Below are 25,358 nucleotides of genomic sequence, written 5' to 3' on the forward strand. Positions count from 1 at the left end.
TACAAGCACACTAACCAGGAAATGGAAGTTATTCTTTAATTTTAGGAAGGGAGTGGCTTATCATATTGCTTAAACATCTCTAGACGCACATGATACTGAGAACGACTGAAACATCCAGTGTTAAAGGAAGACCATGAAATATCAGAAAACTACTGTGGCGGGAATGAAAATATGAAAGTAAGATGATGCTATGCATTACTAATTCATGTTGCCTGATTCATTTGTGTACAGTATATTATTTAGTGGAAAATAATTCATGAAGCTTTGCAAAAAAAGATCATTAAATTTTTATCTGTGTAACTCAAAAGCTTGTAGCTTCAGTCAACATTTACTTTAAATGCTTCTTTTTTCCATACAGTAAAAGACGAATAGGGACTAAGTCTCTATTTCTGATAACATACCCTTTTGTGTTACACAGATGAAAGAAAGTCATACCCAGCACGTACCGAGTAAATAAATCATTACATAATCTCATTTGGGTGAACTGTTCCTTAAAAGTAAGTGACATGAAGTTATTGTTGACAGTTTCATCGGGCACACGCACCTGGCCCAAAGATAACTTCCGGTCTGTGTTTGTTTTAGGGAAGTGCACTACGACTAATTTGACTGTCGTTTAAATGGAAGTTTTGTATCCAACTAGTCGACTAGTCTAAAAGCTAGAAACTTGTGTGTGTGTCTATGTAACAGCCTACACTTGAAATACTTAATCTTTGCATCACACTGTCAAATCCCTCTATGAAATCTGCTAAAAATAGGTCATGATTATGCTTGCCTCGCGTTATCATCATTTAATTTTAGGCGGTTGTTAAACAGAAAAAAAGGAAGAGCATACACTCAACATAAACCAGTGCATAGCTTATTTATTCAGATCGGCTGGAGCAATGCAGAAATGGAAAATTAATCAATAGACTGACAGAATAATAACGTTAGCCAACATATTAAAACACAAGTCAAAAACAATAGCAAAGTTTATCAAGGAATAGCATTAAAACGGCTTTTAAAAATGTGCTGGCTATATTGTCTAAAAACAAAACAATGGTCGTTTTACTTACTCAGACCATGCGCATTTGTTCAGTGAATTTAACATGTTAATGTGGTCTGGCGAAAGACGGGACTAGAGGCGATTCTGCACTTGAAAAAAAAAAAACTCAGCAGGAAGTGAAGTCATAGGCACACAGAGAGATAACTACAAGCAAGCAGACAGTTTTGAAAAGAGCCTGGAAATCCCGCACCACCACCGAAGTGGGTTTTAGAGGATTAGACGGCACGGATGGGATCGCGGACCACAGCGTAGTTGTAGCGTAGTTGTAGTGTAGTTGTAGTGTATGACATGATTGACATTTGTTGGCTTTGGCTAGCCTCCAAGCTAACGCATACGTTGAACATGATTACACATCGCTCCAGTAGAGTTATTGTAAGCCAATTTGACATTACACAGTTTACTCAAAACTTTTCCGTTTCCTTCTAATTCAAATAATCCCACACCTTGCTGGTTCTTCGCGTGTGAAAAACACATGCGAGGTCTGAGGTAAAAATTTAGTTTCTGCCTTCTTTTTCAGAAGTTTTATTTTAACTTGTTATTTAAAATGTTTTAAATGTAACGTTAAAATGATAGTAATTTGAATGATAAAATCATCATGGTTTTTTTCTCTCTCGTGCAATCGACTATTGTTTTCAGTGTCGACTAGCAGGAGCTTGTACCGTTTAGTCGACTAGACCCGCACATCCCTAGTTTGTTCATTAGTCTGGCTAGTGGCGCCGACTACAAACGCAGTTAAAGTTAAAGTGATGAGTAGACTGAAGTTGGGCTCAGGTTGTTGTGCTGTGGGATGTGTTTCCTACATTTATTTATTTATGCTGACCAAACTGACCAGACCACCAAAAATAGATTTTCCAAAAGGCTATGCCTTCATTGAATAAACATGAGCACTGCAGGTTTCAAGCATATAAATTTTAACATTTAGCATTTTTTAGCATTTAAATGTATCTAAATGTAAAAGTTTTGTTGGCAGCCTGATAATTTTTAATTACCGTGCCTTTTATAAAAACATGAATTACTGTATGTAAAGATATGTTCCTTACAGCTAATGTTCATTAAGTCTGAAGGCTGAAAATTAAAATCAAAATTAAAATGCATAATTAAAATATAATTGCTTAAAAACAATAACAAAAAAATTAAGTTGTAAATGGACATTATGAAATCTTAATCTAATTGTAAATTATTTCTTTTCACAGGAATTTTATATCTTCTAAATCATGGATCTTGCAGGAAATCATTATTCTCTTCAAACGTTAAAAAAGAGGTTCAGTCTGTGTGTCAGATGTAACAAATGCAGTAAAAAACACAATGAGATTTCGTACTCACTTAACCAGGTCATCCATCACTGTTCAGAAGACATCCTGCTGATCAGGTGGAAACGTAAAAATTCAGTGTGGAGGCCTGTTGCCCCCCGGCCAGGCCGTCCCAGACCTCGCAAGTATGTTGTTTGTTGGTACTACACAAAAGAAACCGGATGCAAAAAGCATGGAAGTAGATGTACCTTTGCTAGGAGCTCAGAGGAAGCAGCGCTATGGAACACCATGAAGCATGAACAACTGACAATTCCTCAGATTGTTAATATGATAAAACAAAACCAAAGGACACTGCAGTCCAAGTCTCAAAAGAAAGGAGGACAGTTTGACTGCACATTATGTCAAGTCCACTTCCCGACAGATGAGAAACTGATGAATCACTGTTTCACTGTGAAGCACAGGAGACTGATCTTTGAAGACACCTCTCGGACTTGGAAATACCGTGATCCACCACCAACACACAAGGACCTGAAACTGTGTGGAAGGTATTTATATGAAGTGTGACATGGCATTAGATGTTTGCTTGTGTTAAAGTAAGTTCAAGCAGCCTATAAAACGTTCTCCCATAGATCCCTGATATGTGAGTATGGTGATAACTGCACAAAGGCACACAGTCAAGAGGAACTTCGTGAATGGGAAAAAAGAATCAAGGCTTCACGAAAAAGGGCCACAGATGCAGCCGAGATGGGTCTACTGTCCTATCAGGACAAGCTTTTGGAGGAATACAGATACAGCAATGACAAGAAAATGATTGTAAGTGAGCCATTTAGTAATGAACAGTGTATAATGTCATTAGTGAGTAACGCTCTTGGACAGTATCCCAAATGTTGAGATGTACCTCTGACCGTTGACACTTTGCATTGCTACTTGCAGTTAATTAGAACCTAGTGTTATAAATGCTAACAAATAATACATTTTATTGGCTCATGCAATTTTTTATTATATATATTTACACCCAAAACTTAAATATAATTGTGGATTTTTACAATTGCTTTTGTAATCAATATTCCTGCAGGTCAGCGACACCCATCCTGAAGTTTCTATCAGCTGTGACCCAGATATAAACAGTGTGAATGTAAGGAAAAAGGGAATTCAGTGTACATGGAAACTTACCATTAATTCTAAGGTTTGTATTTAACACATACACAAACATTTGTCTTTAATTTCCAAAAGAGTAAAAATAGTTACGAAAAAGCGTTTGAGTAGAGTTGGTTTAGTTACAATATTGTAGTACCAGTTACTAATAATATTACTAAATTTGCTCTTAGTTTTAAGAATTATAGGGTTTCACTCAGCAGTGGTTTATACTTCTTGATCAGTTAAATGATGAAAGTCATCTACTCTTAGTCTTATGTCCCTAAAGCCGGGCTCACACTGTGCGATTTTTTAAAAGTCCTTTAGGATTGTACTTGTCAGACTGTACGAACATGATGATTATGTCACACTATGGGATCTCAGTTGTCATTAATGTCAGACTGTACGACAGTCAAGACGAGTTAAAAACGGGTGCGCGCAAGAAAACTTGTCCGAAGTTTTACATTATCAACCCATACACGTCCAGTGACTGCGAACTGCATTGCACACGGCACCGAAATGTTGGCTGTCATGAAAAGTATATGAACGGCGGCAATACCAGCATGTTTAAGAAGAATAGTGTATGTATTCATACACACTCACATGAAAACAGCGGCGCAACCAGTGTTTATATAAAAAAGAAACATATCAGATGAATTCCGTGAGCGGAGGACGGGAGCGCCGGAGTTTATAGCTGATAGAATAATTCTCAAGCATTAATTCTGCTCATAGCTTGCCTTGAAAAACGGAGACAGTTTGATATTCGTCGCAGGGGTGGTCACACTGCAGGACTGTGCTCCAAATCTTCTGACACTGCCAGAATTTCGTCGGAGGTGAAATTTGATCGCAACAGCCATTAATCGGCTGTCGGTGAACATGTCAAACCAGCGATCGAAGACTACGGATTTTAGCCTAGGATCATAGGAATCTTTTAGGATTTTCAAAATTTGTCCCAGACGACCAAATCGTGGCCAAAATCGCACAGTGTGAGCCGGGCTTAAGTGACATAAAAAAGATTCAAGCCATCCTTGCAAAAGTTGTAAAAAAAAATTTAGCTAGTTTTTAATTACCAAGTATATATGGTACAATAAATTTGCAATACATATTCCAGTTTTTTTAGGTCTGTAATCTGCCAAGCACCTTTGTAACATTTTTAGACAGCTGTAAGTGTGAGCCAGTAATGTAGGAGAGCCTCTGCAATGACATTGATCTGCACTTCCAAACTAACTTAAATCCCTCCAGGAACCTCTAGAAGTTATTGCTTTACTCAGACGGGAACTGGGGGCAAAATTCAGCCTAAGCAAAGACCCCAATGAGGAACGGACATATTCCACTAGTGCTTGGTATAAAAAGAGCCAAACAGGTGAAGACTGACTATTTCTTACAAAACCCGTAAAGAAACCTTATAACATGCTTTTACTAATACTTATTAATTGTTTAACTGCCAAGCTCACAAATCACTTTCACCTAAATTATAATTTGTTTCTGCAGAGTATGAAATCCCAGTGTTCTTCAAATCTGATCATCCAGGCTTGTATGAGCAGTGGTTAGTGTTTGACTTCAACACGAGACCCGTACTACGACAAAAAATCAAGGTCAGAGTTGGAGAGGATGAGTGTAAGGGAACATCAGTCATGACCCCAGCACCTGAGATTCTGCTAGAAAAACAAGAGACTGCCAGAAATCTTGAGCCCTGGAATGAGGAAAGCCTGGAAATCATTCCTTTTTTTGAAAGAGAAGAGGCAGAGAAAGAGCTGCTAAACAGATACAAGCTCGTCAAAATAGATCAGATGAACAGTGTGATTAACCATGAGAATTACAAATACAACATGCACCATTTTTTATATCGGGAGGAAAAAGTAGAAGGTGAACTGCTTACCAGGTATATACATATATATTTCTTAGGTGTAAGTCCAATACTTGAAAATTGATAACAATTCTAATGTTCCCTCCCTGTCCCAAAATATTTTCAGGCTGAATCTACGAGGGACTGCGAAGTTGCAAAATTGCCTGTCTGATGACAGGTTTGGTTTGAAATGTGCTTATCCCGGGACACTTCTTGCTGCTGTGCCTCTGTCTCACCCACTCACTCCAGATGCTCCTCAAGGCTTCATAGTGAAAAGACACGCTATCAGATCTCTTGTTCGTGTTGTGAAAAACAATGATTATCTTGGGCCTATTTATGAGGCTGAATTTCTAAAAGACGCTGCCACAGAGACACAAGTACTTTTGCAGCTTTCCAAACAATGCTGCACTGATTTGAACCTGCAGAATGGACAGCAGTGTGAGATGGAAGTCCAGTTCCAGCTAAATCGTCTCTGGTTCTGCGAGATGCACAAAGCCATTGATGATCTCCCCAACTTAGACAAAGTCTTACCTGACCTGAAAAACAGCAACTTCTGTATTTCTTCCCAGTCAGATACAGGAGAGTTAAATGAGAAGCAGCAAGCAGCAATGAACTTTGTTCTGAGTGTAACAGACAACAGAAGCAGCATCCCACCTTTGTTGATTTATGGACCTTTTGGAACAGGGAAAACTCGAACCCTTGCAAAGATGACCCAGGCTCTTGTGCTGCAACCACAGAACAAAATCCTGATTTGCACACACACAAACAGGTAAGGCATCACAATTGACCTTTCAAAGTTACTGACTCCCCTTAGTTACTGTTACTACGTCCAATTAGCCATGGCACTCTCACGCCACACATCATGTTCTTATGCAGTGAAAAATACATTGCGGAGCAAAGAGGACAACGTGCTGAAAAACAAGACAGAGCAGGCAGAGGTCGCATTAACCTAAATTTTTTTGTCATTTATGGAATTTTTCTGGCAGTGACGGAAAAATCTGAAGGCCGTCCGTCACTTTGACAGATTATACTGAGGGTGATCTATTGTAATTTATAACTGCAATTTCCTCCCCTGTCCAGTGTGGCAGCAGAGCGCGGGATCATCAGCCTCCAGAACAAAAATAAAACTGTCACGAGTCTTTTGCTATGCCTTTGATTACGTGCAGGCTAGTACCCACTAAAGCACAAGAGATGATCAGTTCACGTGCGCTGCCGCTTCGCTTGATCTGAGGTGTCTACAGGAATCTATCACTCCACATTAAAGAGCACCAAAATGGTATTTATTGCTTGAATTTCCTAATAAAATGGACAGAATTTGAAATCTGAGACTTTGTTTTATATCAAAAGTAACAATTGGGATTTAAGACTCGATATTGGTTCATAAAAATGAATCTATTAAAATCGAGAAATCAGGTTGTTGTTTTTTTACCCAGCCCAAGCATATTTTGTTGTCTTTAGTGGCCTCCGCTGTCACTGCGGGATGTGGTGTTGAACATGAAAAGTGACACACAGTCTCTGTTCATCTGTTCTCATCATAAATAAATAAATGCATAAGCCTATATGCTCGTCCTGTAGGTTCATAATTAAAAATGAAAACGTGAACAAAAATAGAAGCAGTTAAATGTGTTATTATAATTAAAATATGAAAATTAAAATGACGGGTAATAATAAATAATGACAGAATTTTTACGACCCTGTCTGTCAAAATGACAGACAATGTTAACAAAGTCTAACGCAACCTCTAAGAGCAGGTTACTTTTGGTTTTAACCAAGTCTCAGCATTCAAATTTTGTCATTTTTTAAGAAATTCAAACAATACCATTTTGTTGATCTTTAATATGTCGTGACAGACCGCTGTAGTGCCTCAGTTCAAGTGCCAAGCACACTTTACTACTAATTATAGCATGAAATAAACATGAACATCCACCTACATTAATATACTAACACTCCTGTCTGGTTTGTTTGTCAAACATAATGGTGGATTTGGCATTATGATGGGTCAGATCGCCTGTCAATCAAACTCCTAGCGAAGAGAAAATTCAGTGGCACTTCAAAGTTTACTCCACAGGTGTAGGTCATCCTTCTGAAACTTCTAGCTCAAAATAACATGAATTTCCATGCTGGTTAATGCTTGTTTGTTTCTGGCTTAGCACAGTTAAAAAGTCTTGTGGCGACACTGGCACACCAACATCAAAAACACAACACAGTTTTTTCAACAGGGAAATGGCCTTTTTATATACATTTTTTAAATTGCATTCTTCTGGCTCAAACAGTAGAGCAAGGTGCAAGTAAGGGCAAGGTCATGGTATTGATTCCCAGGGAATGCATAAACTAATAAAATGAATACCTTGAAGGCAGCATCATTTTGGAACGAGTGTTTCTGCCATTTTAATTGCTTAATGCAGTCATTGTAAACAGTTATTTCTCTTTTTTCTTGACACAGTTCTGCTGATCTTTACGTAAAAGGTCATTTTCATGAATATGCAGCTGTTCATCGTGAAGCCAGACCTTTGAGAATCAAGGCAAAGGAAAGCAATCCCAGATCCACTGATACCATCACTCTACAATACTGCTATTTATCCAGAGACGGCAGTCATTTTGAGTTTCCTGATAAAGCTGTTTTAGATTCCACAAGAATCATCATAACAACAACTGCTGTGGCTCGTTTCTTCCATGACATGAAGCTCCCTGAAAACTACTTCAGCCACATTCTGATTGATGAAGCTTCGCAGATGTTGGAGTGTGAGGCTCTTATGGCACTGGGCTTAGCAGGTAAAAATACACGTGTTGTTTTAGCAGGAGATCACATGCAGATGGGACCCAAGCTCTTCTCTGTGAGACAAGACAAATGCTCAGAACAAACCCTGCTCAATCGCCTCTTCTATTACTACCAAGCTGAAAACAGTGTTGTTGCCAAACAAAGCCGGATCATTTTCACTGAAAACTACCGTTCCACAAAGGACATTGTGGATTTTGTATCAACACATTTTTATGTGGGAAAGAGTGATGTGATTAAGGCTAGAGGAGATGTGCCTCCTCATCCAGACCAGCATGCCTTGCAGTTCCATCATGTAAGAGGAGAATGCTGTTTGGACCCAACAAGCATGTCCTGGTTCAATGCGGAACAAATTCTAAGCGTTGTTGACATTGTGCAAGGAATAATGGAGGAATGGCCTCAGGAGTGGGATGGTAAAGATCCAGAATCAATCTGTGTCCTTTCTCAAGGCAGACAGGTATCAAATCTATTGCAAGATACCAACTTATGCTTTAATTAATGGCATTCTGCTATTGTGTCAAATTTATGTCAGTGTTTATACCAGATGCTTTTGCCTCTTTTGTGTTTCAGGTGTTGGAAATCAGGCAAAGACTGCGTCAGCTTAGACTGCCCCGTTTCACTGTGGAGAATGCCGAAAATGTGCAAGGTAAAGATGATTCATCACTCAAATATAATACTATGCCATGATTATGTTCAATCACACTAGTATTAATGCATGTGATTTACAGAGCATACTGCCTTATCCTATATTTTGCAGGAAAACAGTTCAGAGTAATCGTGATTTCCACTGTGCACACCAAGGACAGCTTACTGGAAACGGACCGGACCTGTCTTGAGTTTTTCAATGAGACACGAGTGCTAAACACCATTATGACAAGAGCCCAATCCCAAATATTTGTTGTTGGAGATGCAGCTGCCCTTTCTTGCCACCAGTTTGGTATGTGCTGGAGACTATGGAGATCGTACATAGAGGATTGCATCAACAAGGGAAGTGCCCATGACTTTACCTTGGATTCTTTGAAACAAGATCTCCTTGAGATATCTGAGCTCTGCAGAAGTGAGGTTGAAGAGAGCAGTGATAGTGAATCAACTACATCTGAAATACTAGACACAGAAGACACAATACTTCAAGAGCTTCTTGATGAGAGCAAAGACATAAACGTTTCATTGACAGAGGAAGGCTTGTTTCCAGTTTTTCAACATGAGCAATTTGTCAATAGTGTGAACAACCAAATAACAGAACTAGATGAAGAGCAGTTTTTGGCTGACTCTTCAACACATAAACGCTGTGAGCTGGACATAGAGTGTTTTTATCGAGCTTATGCTAGACCACTTGACGAGCCCACTCTGAGAATTAATATCAAGGGTAGAAAGAATATCGGACAGGCATTCCCTGGAGACAAGGTAACAGTAGAGATCCTAAATGAGAGATCAGATCCTCCTATGGGAAAAGTAATCAATGTCCTTGAAAGTGCGGATGCTGTCAAAGAATTTGTCTGCACCATTGAAAGTTATGACAATCAGGTAATGACACCTATCAACAAATGCATCACCAAAATCTACACACCATTTTCAAAGGACAAGCCAGACCACATTGCTGTAAGAAATCCAGAGAACCACAGAATAAAGCGTTTCATCAAAATAAATGAAGAAGCACGTGGAAAATATCTCTTCATTGTCAAAGTCCTTAAGTGGAGGACGTTTTCCCGATATCCTTTGGGGACAGTTGTGGAAGTGTTTCCAAAAATGACAACTTTAGATAATGGACTGAATATACTCAACATAGAGTATCAGTTGAGGAGAACACTTTCTTCATCTTTGAGAAGTCAGATGCGAGACTTTCAAGGTCTCAGTTTGTTTGATAAGGGACGAAGAGATTTTCGCATGCTCCCAACATTCACCATTGATCCTGCTGATTCACAAGACCTTGATGATGCAATTAGTGTACGGGATTTAGGTGAGTGCTATGAAATAGGAGTTCACATTTCTGATGTTGCAAGTTTTGTGGCTAAAGACAGTGAACTGGACAAATATGCAAGACAGCAGTGTACTACATTCTATCCCAGTGGGAAGGAGCCAATACACATGTTCCCAAAAGAACTGAGTACCAATTTCTTCAGTTTAATCCCTAAGCATGATAGACGAGCAATCTCCTTGATAATTCAAGTAGATACTAAGACAAACTGCATAAAGGAAAGATCATTTTGGAAGTCTGTCATACGCTCAAAAAAGAAATTTTCCTATGATGAAGCTGAGGACATCATTGAAAATCATCAGCATTCTGACCAGCTTGAAATCTGCCTTGTGAAAGCATGGACCTTTGCTGAGGTCCACAGGAGATTGAGGAGACAGGAAGACTGGTGCTACAAACAGCCAGATGAAGACGTGACTCTGGGAAGAAGACAATCTCACCTAATGGTGGAAGAGCTGATGATCATGTTTAACCACATGGTTGCTGAACGTCTTCTGTTTGATGAAACAACAAGGAGCATAACTCCACTGAGATGCCAGGACAGGCCAAAAAGTGAAAAGCTTACTGACCTTTTTGACAAAAATGCCTCCTTGATTCCACTTTCTGTTCACTTCTCAAGTCAAGTTCATGAGTGTGAACATGTGTCTCATGAACTGAATAACCAAGGTTTGATCCACCGCAGAGCCATGCCAAACCCTCAGGCTGGCATTTCTGATTCTGAAACCTTCCCCATATTAAAATCTGTTTTGAGATGCTTGAAGACAGCAGTAGAGCAGAAAAATATCTACAAAATAATTGACTTTATTGCAACTGATGAGATTCACCCCCAACTTCTCCCTTTTGCTATGGCATTTAGGAGACTGTTTCACAAATCATGTATTCTGCGCTCAAACTCAACACATGTCTCAAGAATTGGGCACTATGATTTAGATCTTGACAGCTACACATGGGCCTCATCTCCAATCCGCCGATACATGGATGTCATTTTGCAGCGCCTTCTTCATTCTGTAAATGACAACACAAATGTTAGGTACACAGCTCATGACATTGACCTATCTTGTATGAAATTTTCAAGGAAAAACGACCAACAGTCAGCATATGAGAGGAAATCTAATGCTCTACGTTTTGCATTACAACTGTTGACCCAAAGTGAAAGAAAGGTGGCCTACATTGCAGAACTCAATGCATCAAGGACAAACTTCAGATTATCCTTCCCACTTAACAGAGCCTCTATATCAGAAAACGTAGACATTATGTACAGGGATCTTCAGTTGGCAGATCAACCACAGTTTGATGAAACCAACAACTGCATGATCTTGAAATGGGTGCGAAGGATATATTCATTCTCCAATCCTCACATCCTTGCTGAAGTGAAAAAGCAAACTCCAAACTCGGTCATGGCCTATGTCTCTACAAAGACCTGGAAATGCGTAGCAGCTGCTCTTAGAGAAGAGAATTGGGACAGATTGTTTCCCCTGATTGAGGAGCTTGACGTCAGCTCAAGAATCCATGCAAGACAATTCGATGAAAGACTGAGAAATGCTAAAAGTTCAGAAAAATCTGATCCCATGCATGCTGAGCATTACGCCGAACTGTCGATGAGAATAAAGCCAGGTGAGGCGGTCGAAGTACAGCTAGGTGCAGCCACGGCACGAGGACTAATGATGCCAGCAATTCAGCTGTTTGTTGTGCATCCAAAATTTGAGATTTGTTTGGAGCATGTGAAAGATCCAATCAAGTGTTTTTCAAAATATGCATTCCACTCATCAAGGAATTCATACAAGACATACATGGATTATCAGGCAATATGGAAACCCATGTGTGAAATGGAGTCAGCCTCCAATGCTGTTGCTGAAAATGAGAGCATTCTTATTGAAGATGCAGCCTTGAAATGGAAAAACTCTCGTGAAGAGAAGCTTCAAGGTTTTTTTCTCCTCCCACTTGACAAAAAATATCAGTGGTCCATTGAATGTGACCTTAAGAACAGTGTCCTCTGCATTCGAACTAAGATTCACCAAAGTCAGAGTAGTCCCTCTCAGTGCACAGATCTCATGGATATTCCTTCTATCACTTGGGTGGCCCATGGCATAATTACAAAAGTTGAAGAAACAGGAGCCAAAGAACCGAATAATTTGCAAATTGATTTTCAGATTAACCACATGCCCATGACAAATATTCCAGAAGCGATATTTGGTGAGAGTACAAGATTTACTCTGGAGCTGATTCCAAAGCTTCTGCCAGATGCGTAAGACTATAAATTATAGATACTATAGCACACTAAATGTGTAAATATGTATTCTTTATTAAGTATGAATTTGTTTTATTTCTTTTGCAGGCGTAAAGAAAATGCAATTAGTAGTCTCACCAAAGCGAACCAGCTTGTAAAAACTATTGCCATTGGTGGAAGAATCAACTCTGAAGGAGGTACTAAAGACTGACCGCCTCTTTATAACATCTTGCAACTCTACTGTCAGCACTAGTGATTTCCTAGCCATGTTTTTCAAAATAATCTCTTCAAATATAGTTTAACTAAATCTATACTAAATCTCCTCAAAGGACCTAAAATATCGCAGGAGATGACAGACAGGTTTGAGATTGACAATTATCTCCCTTCTGGGTTTTCCCATCTAAACAACAGTCAGCGTAAAGCTATAAGAGAGGCACTGGCCAACAAATTCACTCTTATCCAAGGCCCACCAGGTGAGAGATATTTACAGACTTTTTTGGTATCAATAACGCCATTGTGCTTGATTTTCAGTCCTTTCATTTTAAATGAGTGTTGTGCATTTTCACAGGCACAGGAAAAACTGTTGTTGGTGTCCATATTGTGTACTGGTTGTTCAAGAACATTCAAAAACTTCCTGCCTCGAATTCCCAGAAGAAGAGAGCTGTTCTTTACTGTGGGCCTTCAAATAAATCTGTTGATGTTGTAGCAGGTAAAGTTGCTGGTAAATTTTTTGGCAAAAGTAGTAGATTATTCAGATATTCAATACATGAGGAACTTTACACTTAGTATGCACAGTAAATATTGCAGAATTAGTAAGAATATGGTAGTATCTATTAGGGGTGTAACGATTCATCAATATGGGTCGATACATCGATACGATGTCTGACGATACGATGCATCGATTCCACGTGTAACCTATTGATATCCGTAGTATAAACAGGAACCTTTATTTTGGCACTGTCTACATTTTCACATAATGTCCTATGCATACCGCCAACACGTGCATTCTCGTTCAAACTCATGTATCAGGACTCAATATAAAGACTGCCCGAAGGCACAAGGCAAGCATAAAAGACGCTCTGGATTGTTTGCGGAACAGTCGAGTGCTGTGTGAAAAGTTTTCTGCGCACGCACACAAACAGGCGTGTCTACACCGCACGAATACAGGTGCTGGTCATATAATTAGAATATCATCAAAAAGTTGATTTATTTCACTAATTCCATTCAAAAAGTGAAACTTGTATATTATATTCACTCATTACACACAGACTGATATATTTCAAATGTTTATTTCTTTTAATTTTGATGATTATACCTGACAACTAAGGAAAATCCCAAATTCAGTATCTCAGAAAATTAGAATATTACTTAAGACCAATACAAAGAAAGGATTTTTAGAAATCTTGGCCAACTGAAAAGTATGAACATGAAAAGTATGAGCATGTACAGCACTCAATACTTAGTTGGGGCTCTTTTTGCCTGAATTACTGCAGCAATGCGGCGTGGCATGGAGTCGATCAGTCTGTGGCACTGCTCAGGTGTTATGAGAGCCCAGGTTGCTCTGATAGTGGCCTTCAGCTCTTCTGTATTGTTGGGTCTGGCATATCGCATCTTCCTCTTCACTATACCCCATAGATTTTCTATGGGGTTAAGGTCAGGCGAGTTTTCTGGCCAATTAAGAACAGGGATACCATGGTCCTTAAACCAGATACTGGTTGCTTTGGCACTGTGTGCAGGTGCCAAGTCCTGTTGGAAAATGAAATCTGCATCTCCATAAAGTTGGTCAGCAGCAGGAAGCATGAAGTGCTCTAAAACTTCCTGGTATACGGCTGCGTTGACCTTGGACCTCAGAAAACACAGTGGACCAACACCAGCAGATGACATGGCACCCCAAACCATCACTGACTGTGGAAACTTTACACTGGACCTCAAGCAACGTGGATTGTGTGCCTCTCCTCTCTTCCTCCAGACTCTAGGACCCTGATTTCCAAAGGAAATGCAAAATTTACTTTCATCAGAGAACATAACTTTGGACCACTCAGCAGCAGTCCAGTCCTTTTTGTCTTTAGCCCAGGCGAGACGCTTCTGACGCTGTCTGTTGTTCAAGAGTGGCTTGACACAAGGAATGCGACAGCTGAAACCCATGTCTTGCATACGTCTGTGCGTAGTGGTTCTTGAAGCACTGACTCCAGCTGCAGTCCACTCTTTGTGAATCTCCCCCACATTTTTGAATGGGTTTTGTTTCGCAATCCTCTCCAGGGTGCGGTTATCCCTATTGCTTGTACTTTTTTCACTTTTTTCTACCACATCTTTTCCTTCCCTTCGCCTCTCTATTAATGTGCTTGGACACAGAGCTCTGTGAACAGCCAGCCTCTTTTGCAATGACCTTTTGTGTCTTGCCCTCCTTGTGCAACGTGTCAATGGTCGTCTTTTGGACAACTGTCAAGTCAGCAGTCTTCCCCATGATTGTGTAGCCTACAGAACTAGACCGAGAGACCATTTAAAGGCCTTTGCAGGTGTTTTGAGTTAATTAGCTGATTAGAGTGTGGCACCAGGTGTCTTCAATATTGAACCTCTTCACAATATTAAAATTTTATGAGATACTGAATTTGGTATTTTCCTTAGTTGTGTTATAATCATCAAAATTAAAAGAAATAAGCATTTGAAATATATCAGTCTGTGTGTAATGAATGAATATAATATACAAGTTTCACTTTTTGAACGGAATTAGTGAAATAAATCAACTTTTTGATGATATTCTAATTATATGACCAGCACCTGTACTAAATTGAGCTCTCTTCTGCTTTTTTCTGCATGGATGAATAAATACAGACAAAATTATATCAAAATGAGCCCATAGTAGGAGCCAGAATTGTTTTTCCAATTGTTTATTTTCTTTATTATTTAAAAAAAAAAAAAAAGTGTAGGACTATTTTTTTGTTGTGAATGTCCCAATTGAGGTACAGGATGTGAAAATTTCAGATAAATGTTCATGTTATATATTTTGGTTGCATTTGTGAGTTAATAAAAATGTAGATGGTTGTTTAAAATAGGTATATAATATCGATATATCGATCAATATACTCAATATCGAATCGAATCGTAATCGTATCGTAGATACCGGCAAATATCATATCGCTGGGTATGAGAATCGATATCATATCGTATCGTGACGAACCATCCGATTTACATCCCTAGTATCTATTATGCTTTTCTATATAGCCAGTGATTATCTTCAGTATGACATTTAGTTATGTGCCACTAGTAAAGCAGCAGTTACACAATTCAGATTTAAATAGCATCACATTATCAGCATCACTGCACTTTAACAAATGTGTTGCAGGTCATCTCCTAAAACTTCGAAATCAACTTAGACCTCTCAGAATCTACAGTGCTCAGATGGAGATGTTGGAATTTCCTTACCCAGGTTGCAATCTAAAGCTGTCACGCAATTCAAAAAGAGGCGAAAAACCCAACACAGAGCTCAGGTATTTGCCAAATAATGTCCATCTATCACTTATTTGAGTGAAGATACTAGCTACAAATGTAGTGTGTACAGTGCCTTACGAAAGTATTCACACATTAATTTTTTTTTCACATTTTGTTGCTGCCTTATGTTAACCTTTTCAGTGGTGAGTTTAAAATATTCCAGCGGTCCCCCCAGAGTGAGTTTTTTTTAGGCGACCGTTATTTTAGAACGTTTCCCCTTAATGTTTCCATGGCGACGCGTCATGATTGTCATGTGACACACCGCGGCCACAATAACACTGTATGACAGATGGATCGCTTTTATTTCGTTTTTCCTTTTTTATTCAAAATATTCATAAACTTGCTTACCATATAATCAACTATCTGATATTCCGATTCACAAATATGTGCAAATGAGTGTGTTTTATCGTCTAAAAACAGTTCTAAATGATCTTGATCGTGATCTGTAATGTGAGATGGGCGCCGCCATGTTTGTTTGCGCTGCAGTTCAGAGAGTCCTGTCAGTCGATTTACATCACGTAAATTCATCAATTTCTCGCGAAATACATGCAAGTAAGTGGCGGGTGAAATGGGAGAAGAATAGAGTGAACTTTATAGTTACTTACACTATGTGTATTTGATATTAATAAAACACGTCTGAAAATTATATTTGAATGGATTGTTATTGCTGCTTCCATAAACATCTGAGTGTATATTACGAATTCTAAATGTATTGTTTTACTAGTACTTATGCGCATGTAAATGTCTAAAGCATAAAATAAACATTATGTGGTTAAAAACACTGCATAGAGGCAATTATATGACAAGTGCAGCGGCATCTCAGCGTCAGACAAAGCGCGAAAATGCAGTTTGAATTTGGCAGTTATGCCACGTCACCGAACGTTCTAAATCCCATATGTGGGACCGTACCGCTCAAAAGGTTAAACTGCTTTAAATTACTTTTTTTTCCACATCAATCTACACCCCAGACCATAATGACAAAGCAAAAACAGAATTGTCACAACTTTGTAAATTTAACTAGAATAATTAAATTATAACTAAAATAAGTACATTGCATAAGTATTCATCAGTACTCAGTATTCATCAGTACTTGGTTGAAGCACCTTTACAGCCTTAAGTCTTTTTGGGCATGATGCGACAAGCTTTGCACATCAACATTTGACAATTATCTGCCATTCTTCTCCTCATCTCTTCACCTCTCAAGCTCTGTCACGTTGGATGGGGGCCGACAGACATTTTCAGGTTTCTCCAGAAATATTTGATTGGGTTCAATCCCAGGCTGTGGCTGGGCCACTCAAGGACATTCACAGAGCTGTCTATAAGCCACTCTTGCTGTGTGCTTAGGGTCACTGTCCTGTTGGAAGGTGAACCTTCTGCCCAGTCTGAGGTTCTGAATGCTCTGGACTGCGTTTTCATTAAGGCTATCTCAATATTTTGGTGCATTAAGCTTTTCTTCTACTCTGACGAGTCCCTCAGTCCCTGCCGCTGAAAAACAGCCCCACAGCATGAGGCTGATACCAGCACACTTGACTTTTGGGATGGTAATCTGCAGGTGATGAGCAGTGCCTGGTTTCCTTGAAACATGATGCTTAGAATTGAGGTTCATCAGACCAGAGAATCTTGTTTCTCACAGTCTGAGGGTCCTTTAGGTGCTTTTTGCAAATTTCAAGTGTGTTTCCATGTGTCTTCACTGAGGAGAGGATTGAGACTTGCCACACCGCCATAAAGCCCAGATCGGTGGAGTGTTGCAGTGATGTTTGTCCTTCTGTAGGTTTCTCCTATCTCCACATATGGTCATGGAGCTCAACTATAGTGACCATCAGGTTCTTGGTCACCACCCTAACCAAAGCCCTTCTCCATTAATTGCTCAGTTTGGCCAGGAGGCCAGCTCTAGGAAGAGTCCTGGTTGTTTCAAACTACTTCCATTAAGGGTAACAGAGACTACATGCTTCTGTGAACCTTCCATGCAGCAGAATTTTTTTCTGAACTCTTCCCCAGATGTGTGGCTTGATGCAATCCTGTTTCTGAGCTCTACAGGCAGTAGGGCTGCACGATATATCGTTTCAGCATCGATATCGCGATATGCACATCCGCGATAGTTATATTTATACTGATCGTTTTCGCGACAGCTATCGCATCACGCCACCCCGCGACGCACTGTCTTCACTGGACGCGAAAAAGCGACCGTTGCAAATCCTTTGAACTTTGTGTCAGTACGTCATAAAAAGAATGAGGGATTTACTCGCAAGGATTTGCCGTGTCGCGCCGCATCCAGTGTAGACGGCATCACTGATTATAATGGGTTCTATTGTATTTTGTCAGCGCCCTTTGTAGACACGGTGAGAGTCACTCAGATATATGTGAACTATATGTGAACACTGAATTCCATTCAGTTCTGTGTCTATTTGTGCCTGAAATGACACATAGGCGCGAAACTGTCAAAATGCATGTCTCTGCAAGTATCCTTGTAAACACAGTTGCTTATGGCTTAGGTGAAGGTAAAAAATTGATAAAGAAAATGGATAGTATAGGCTCACAGCAGTTTAATGTTCCTAAGGCTTTCAGTGTCATGAATGTTAATCAAACAGCAAAACACAGAGAAAAATCACTTTTGTAGCTTTAACAGATTTATTAGATTTAATTTATACAGTGTTATTTTACATTTGATTATTCAACCAGTATACCTGAATACTGTTAGACTTACTGGAAAAAATATAAAGCACTGTTATATCTTTGTTCTATTATATTTATCTATGTTTGTAATTTGTTAATTTTTCTATGCTGATTTACTCATCTACAATATTTTTTTTCCAAATAGAGCTTTTCAAGTCATCTGGAGTTTTTTTTTTTTTTCATATCGCAATATATATCGCAGAAATACAAAATATCGCAATGTGAGTTTTTTCCAATATCGTGCAGCCCTAACAGGCAGTTTTGTTTTTTTGTTTTTACCTCAGGGCTTGGTTTTTGAAATCAATATTTGAGCAAGTACATAACCAGCCAGTGTTCAAAACTACTACCTTACTTTAGCCCGATTCACAAAGGTTAGCTTATAATAATGTTTTCTAATTTGAGTGGTACGGGTAGGTTTTCGTGGGAAATTTAAGCATGCTACCGCGTCATTACGTCACGTCTGTAAACATAAAGAAGTTGTCCCGGCTACTAGGATATCACATGTGAGGATCCTGCAGGTGGCGGATCGTTTATAGCCTTTTCTCACAGCAGCTAGAATAATTAAATGAAACATTTTGATGGTGGATTGTAATCCAGAAAGGATTATGTGTTTATGAAACACATGTGAATGAAATTAAATTATATTTCAGTTTTAAATGTGCTTCTGATTACAGATAGTTTGGGATTACACAAGATTTGTATTTTAAAGACAACCAGTTCGAAGGAAGAATAATTTGCTTTTTGGTTAAAAGAATTTCTTTATATGAAATTCGAATGGTATGACAATTAGATATTAGACTGTACAGAAATTGAAATCTACACCCTAATACACACTATACTCATAGTCACGCAATGCTGATGTTGTTAACATTAACAACTTGTGAATAAAGTATAACAATAATAATTTGCACGGTTTGATGTGATATGTGCTAACTGATCTTTAGATTAAATCACCATTGGTAGAGCGATTTATGGTCATGCTTTTTTCCTCAGTTGGTCAGAACAAAGGTGGCAGACTTGTTCAGATGACAATGTACGGTGAAAATTCTTATTTGGGTTATATATTCCAAGACATAGACTAGAATCTGTTAAGTACAGTAAATATCCACACCGGTGCGGTAACTGATTGCCACACATTCACCTCAAAACATTAGATTCATCCGCGCTGGAGCCGTGCCAACGCACAACCCACTCAAGGAAGATAATTCTGCACACAGCTTCAATTGCAGGTTTTCAAACAGACATGGCGACAAAGAGGCAAAACTTACAGACTGCAGCTTTAAGACGTCTGTGCCTGTCCAAATCATACTATTCAATTGAATTTGCCACAGGTTAACTTCACTCGAAGTGTAGTAACATGCAAAATGAATGTTCCTGAGCTAAATTTCAGCTGTCCTGGATAAGGGTATGAACACTTATGCAATTGAATCATTAAAGTTTTTTATTTTAAATCAATTTGCAAATATGGTAAAAACCTGTTTTTTTTCCTGTCAAAAATGAAGGGGTATGAATACTTTCGCAAGGCACTGTATGTGTGCTATATATTTCACTAACAGATGTGTATTGCTGTCTTTTTATTAGCTCCATTGCACTTCACCACCTGATTCGAAAAGATGCCAACCCATTCTCCACACAAATAGTAGCTTTTGATATGAAAATTGCAAGAGGAGATGAGCTCACTAATGAAGAAAAGAAACTGTAAGTATGGCTCTGTAACTACAGTACATATCATGGTTTTTGGTTCTATGCTATTGTTTCTTGTTTGTTGAAAATTGGCCGGACACAATTTCATAGAAATGAAAAGCTAAAGTTCACAAAAGTTGCAAAACAATTTTTTTGTTGTTGTTTTAAAGCTACAGAGACGTTCTCCAAAAGGCTCGGAAACATGAATTACTGCGGCATGATGTCATCTTGTGCACTTGCACAGCAGCCTCACACCCTGCTTTAGCTGATGCCCTCGACTTCAAACAGATCATCATTGATGAATGTGCCATGGCAACTGAACCTGAAGCCTTTATTCCACTAGTGGCTCATAAGCCTGAGCAGGTACTGCACGATTCCAAAACAATTTTAGTTTCAGACAAACACTTAAACCTGGACATTAGCAGCATGTTTTTTGGGGGGGTTTTAATAAGGTTGAACACATTTTAAAAGTCACATTTTACAGATTCTGTGATCGGCTTGCTCTGTGACAATGCTGATGATTTATGGGGATTTTAAAAAAGCAGCAGGTGGATTTTTACCATTATAGCCTCCTGACTACCAGCTATGGAGTTTTGTCCTGTGTAGAGGACATTACATTTTTAGCGATTTCTCTGAGACGTTACATGTCACAGTTTTAAATCTGGATGTCCTGTACGGAGCACATTCAGGGCTTTTCAGAGATACCAAATGATTGGATGTTTAACCATGACCACTCCCTGTCCTTGGTCTTTAAAAATGGCTGACATCAATTTAGTGATCAAATGTAACACCCTTATGGAAATATGATAATATTTTGTAATTATCATTTAAATCTGACTAATTTTCAAATCGTTTGTCATAAATCAACATCTCAGGAAAATGTTATGGGGTTTCAAATCAAAATATGACCACCTGTTATGAAACAGGACATCGATTTCACACATGTCCACTGTAGAGGACACCAGGACTTAAAGCATGTTTATTACACATTTTGGGAGACACAACAAATGAATAGAGAAAAAAATTATATATCAATATTCCTGTGAAATATTAGATATTATTATGAAAATCTTGCCAATTATTACTCTCATTATTGCACTTATTTTTTTCATTCTATGTTGCCCCAAAAACACATTAACATGCAAATTAGATACAGTTTATTAGATACATTGTATATAAGGGGAAAACTCATTTATGGCCATTTTACACACATTTTTCATAAAGAAAAATGGTTTTTAAAAATATCTTTCATATTATAGTTGAGAATCATCTTTATATAAAGTTTGGTATAAAAAAAATGAAAATTGATTTGTGATTAAAACAAAAATCCCACTGTTTTTGCCTTTTCATGTCTATTCATGTTTTCATATAGTTTTTTTTTAAAGACAGGACTTTTTAAAATCCATTTTTCAAAAAATTTATTTTTCACATTTTTTATTATGCTCTAAAGTCTAAACAATGTAATGGCATGACAAAATACTAAATTCACAAAACTGTTTTTTCCTGGTAGTCAGGAGGAGATGGTGGTTGTGTACACACACTGCCAACACACATTTATGTTCAAACAACATGTAAAAGTGAGTTTTGCATAATAGGTGTCTGTTAACATTCACATCAATATAGGTAAAACTGAAAGTGTTCTATTTAAATTATAATTGCATTAAAAGTGAAAAAAGTGAAAGTCGTGACATTTGCCAAGTATGGTGATCCATACTCGGAATTAGTGCTCTGCATTTAACCCATCCAAGTGCACACACACAGCAGTGAATACACACACCGTCAACACACACCCGGAGTAGTGGGCAGCCATTTGCTCCAGTACCCGGGGAGCAGTTGGGGGTTCAGTGCTCAAGGGCACTTCAGTCATGGGTATTGAGGGTGGAAGAGGGCGCTGTTCATTCACAACACGTATCACTGCTTAATCTACTTGTGGGTTCTTATCCTAATAATTTCGTGTTGTAGATTGTTCTTCTGGGCGATCATAAGCAGCTGCAGCCTGTAGTCCACTGTGATGTGGTGGAGCGACTGGGAATGAGCAAATCTCTTTTCGAACGTTACATGGAGAAAGCACTCATGCTTGACACTCAGTACAGAATGGTAATAAATTATCACACTATAGCTTTACTACTGTATTTGTTTCTAAACATTTATGTCAGTTACTGTTCTTTTTTCTGTTCTTTAGATCATGTCGGCTCTTTTTTTTTTTTTTTTATGTAAACGTATCATTTTCAGTCAGCAGTAGTATTTATTATCCAGTAAAATAAGACAATGATCTAAACAACTAAACCGCAGTTGTTCTATTTTTATAGTCCAAATGAATTCCAATTAAAATTTCTCAGTTACATATCTTGTCTCTTACAGCAAGAAGACATTTGTGCATTTCCATCGGAGGAGTTCTATGAAGGAAAGTTAAAAACTGGAACATCGCCCAAACCAAGTCTCTTCCTTAGTAGATCAAGGCAAACATGCATCGTCTTTGGTCATGTTGAAGGAAAGGAGAATAGTCTGGTGGTCTCGACTGAACGGGGGAATGAAAATTCAAAGGCAAATTTGGAAGAGGCAGAACAAGTGGTAAGAGCACTTTAGTAGATGAATTAAAGTGTATTTTGGGGCTATGGTGTAAATTAAAGTGTATAGCCTATCCACACAAAACTCCTACACACATAGCATATTATTCCAATATTTAATTGAAGGATGCCTCCATTATCTATATACATCTATAGAGCTCTGCTAAGTCCCAAATATGCCCTGTGATGATCACTAATGTGGATATTTCACATACTGCTGCTACTACTCTCGTCTCTCACCCCACGGTTTCTAAATTTTCATAACAAAACGAGCTAGAAAAGCTAATTGGCGCCATCTTGCGATTCAGAACGCTCACTGACTACGAAAAGGTCAAATGGGGAGAACAGCAGCTAATTTTAACTTGACAGACCAACAGGTTATTCATCTTTAACACACGCGCCAAATAATGGAACAAATACTGTGTGAATTCTGTTATTTTCACAAAACACTGATATTAATAAACTTACTTACCTAACCCCATGATCTGATGTAGAGAGTGTTAGATTTACGCTCTTCTTCCAGCTTCTCCTCAGTCGATGGCGTCGGGCGGCAAATGTTGGCGGTTAAGTTTCCAAGGAGACGTAAGACTCCTCCCAGCGGCGCGCTCCCTTTCGCAACATTCAAATTTCAATACGTCACTAATGGACATATTGGAGATATTTACATAATAGAAAGTACCGTTTAATTTAAGAAATGTATATTAATTGTTACATGAATACATTACATGAATGGAAATTAAGTGGTGTGACCGCGCCGACTTCACGAGCTAGAAAAAACTCATTTGTATATTATTATTATTATGTGATAATTGTAATAAACTTCCTACAGGTGCGGATCGCCATTCTTTTGACTGAGGCTGGGATAAAGACCAAGGACATTGCCATTCTCACACCATATAATGCTCAAGTGGCAAATATTAATGAGTTCCTGTTTGATAAGGGTTTACGTGACATCACGGTCAACACCATCATGAGGAGTCAAGGTAAGAACAATTTTACAAATGCTATTTCACATCACTAATGGCACAGTGAACCATTAAGCATTAACTTGTTTACCTGAACCCATCACAGTACATTAGAACTAACCATTATTTAGCTTGACACTTGGCATGTCAATACAGTGTATTATTTTTGATCTTTTCTCCTTTGTTTCTTTGGCCACAGGAAGTGAATGGAAATATGTCATCATGTCAACTGTGCGCTCTCGTCCAGAATCTGAAATAGAAAAACGCCCAGCCAAATCCTGGAATATGAAACGACTTGGATTCATCATGGACCCACACCAAGTTAACGTGGGCATCACCAGGGCTCAAGAAGGCCTGTGCATCATTGGTTAGTTACACCGTCTAGGCTTGTGGAGTCAATAATGTGTGAAAAATTTGATCTGTAACACCTGTTATTTGAATAATGCAAAATAACACACATATTGCAGTTTTAATTCACACTTTTTTTGTGTGTACAGTTTATGTTAATAGTGTCAGGTTTAATAAAATTGTATTATTATAACACTAAACCTCCTTTTTTATATGAATTTTATTATTATCAACAGTTTTATATTTGATGCTTGGATTACAGTGCCCTGATTCTGCTATTTTGACAGGTAATGAGAACTTGCTGCGGTGCAGTGTGTTGTGGAGAAGACTTCTGGATCATTATAAGGAGAAAGGATGTGTAGTGAATCCCGCCCGGCACATCCAGGTTCAAAAACCCACTAGAAGTCTGCTGAGAACTGCTAGAAGATGATGTGCTTCATGCAGTTTTATTTTTGTAGCTGCATTTACTTTATAGCTGTGTTAAATGTGCACTTATATACTCTACATTCACTCATTTATGCATTATTTTGTGAATGTTTTGAAAAATGGACATCAGGGAACATTGCATCGTCAGATCTGTTGGATATTTGTGCTATACATTAATATCATCATAAAATAACTACTCTTGAATGGCACTTTAGTGTACATTAACTTTTAATTTTATATTAAATATCTTTAATTTTTTTAAGTCTGTTTTAGTTTTGGAAATTGGATTGTATATCTATTTTAATTTCAGCATTTTTGTGAAATTTCAAGTTTGTAAGTTTCAAGAATTTTTTTTTTTAAATCTTAATTTTGTATATATAAATACAAAAAAAAAGAAGAAAAAAAAGACAAAGATAAAGTAACATTTTTATTTACCTCAATCTTCAAATCAAGTTTACCAGAACAGCACCACTAGACTGACTATTGCAATGTTAATGTTTGACCACTTAGAGGTGCTGTACTAGCATATAAAGCAAATGCTAAGGCAAATTGCAATTAGTAACCGTGTATATGAATTATTTTTAGATGTTGTTGAATTATTTGTATTCAGTTGTATTCATAATGTTTTCTGTTGTGTCTGAGTGTATAATTGTAATGCAAGAACCTGAATGTTCTGTATTTATTTGTTCACGTGCATAAAGATGTATCTATTAAAGATGTATATATTTCATAATTTATGTTTACTGTGCAGCTCTTTACATAATTTGCACAACAGTCGATACAAGAGCTGCAGAATGTATTTGGACACCGAAGTCACAAATAAAAATGTGATTGATTAGATCTGTATCTGCGTGTCTCAAATTATTTTCTCTTCACTAATGTTGCTGGTCTTCATGTTTGAGTCTCGATATGTTTGAATCAGGTCGTTTTGAAGTCATTTAAAATCACAGGCATAAAGAA

General features: G+C 38.2%; 1 protein-coding gene across 3 annotated transcripts; it reads left to right on the plus strand.

Annotated features, from left to right (window-relative positions):
- Positions 1-25,236, plus strand: LOC131542597 (helicase with zinc finger domain 2-like). 3 transcript variants are annotated; one of them, XM_058779439.1, is made up of 21 exons: positions 1-177; positions 2,236-2,837; positions 2,922-3,105; positions 3,368-3,478; positions 4,669-4,789; positions 4,918-5,308; positions 5,400-6,041; positions 7,716-8,505; positions 8,619-8,694; positions 8,806-12,265; positions 12,356-12,444; positions 12,577-12,720; positions 12,816-12,956; positions 15,591-15,735; positions 19,991-20,107; positions 20,263-20,455; positions 22,055-22,189; positions 22,454-22,663; positions 23,489-23,642; positions 23,824-23,991; positions 24,260-25,236. In XM_058779439.1, the coding sequence occupies exons 2-21, from the start codon at positions 2,257-2,259 to the stop codon at positions 24,400-24,402; spliced, it is 7,995 nt and encodes a 2,664-aa protein (XP_058635422.1). In that variant the 5' UTR covers positions 1-177; positions 2,236-2,256; the 3' UTR covers positions 24,403-25,236. The 3 variants fall into 3 exon arrangements, 2 of the variants coding, with proteins under 2 accessions (XP_058635422.1, XP_058635423.1); XM_058779440.1 differs by lacking the exon at positions 1-177 and adding an exon at positions 317-497; XR_009271736.1 differs by lacking the exons at positions 15,591-15,735; positions 22,055-22,189; positions 22,454-22,663; ... (1 more) ...; positions 23,824-23,991; positions 24,260-25,236 and having other exon boundaries at positions 20,263-20,402.
- Positions 25,237-25,358: the final 122 nt, after the last annotated feature.

Source organism: Onychostoma macrolepis, chromosome 06 (assembly GCF_012432095.1).
Source record: "Onychostoma macrolepis isolate SWU-2019 chromosome 06, ASM1243209v1, whole genome shotgun sequence".
Lineage (NCBI taxonomy): Eukaryota > Metazoa > Chordata > Actinopteri > Cypriniformes > Cyprinidae > Onychostoma > Onychostoma macrolepis.

What these genes read in the sequence shown, in the direction of transcription:
- LOC131542597 (XM_058779439.1), top strand. Translation starts at nt 2,257, where the DNA reads ATGGATCTTGCAGGAAATCATTATTCTCTTCAAACGTTAAAAAAGAGG. An exon ending in TCTTATCCAAGGCCCACCAG is followed by an intron (nt 12,721 to 12,815) that starts GTGAGAGATATT and finishes GCATTTTCACAG; the next exon opens with GCACAGGAAAAACTGTTGTT. An exon ending in AAACCCAACACAGAGCTCAG is followed by an intron (nt 15,736 to 19,990) that starts GTATTTGCCAAA and finishes TCTTTTTATTAG; the next exon opens with CTCCATTGCACTTCACCACC.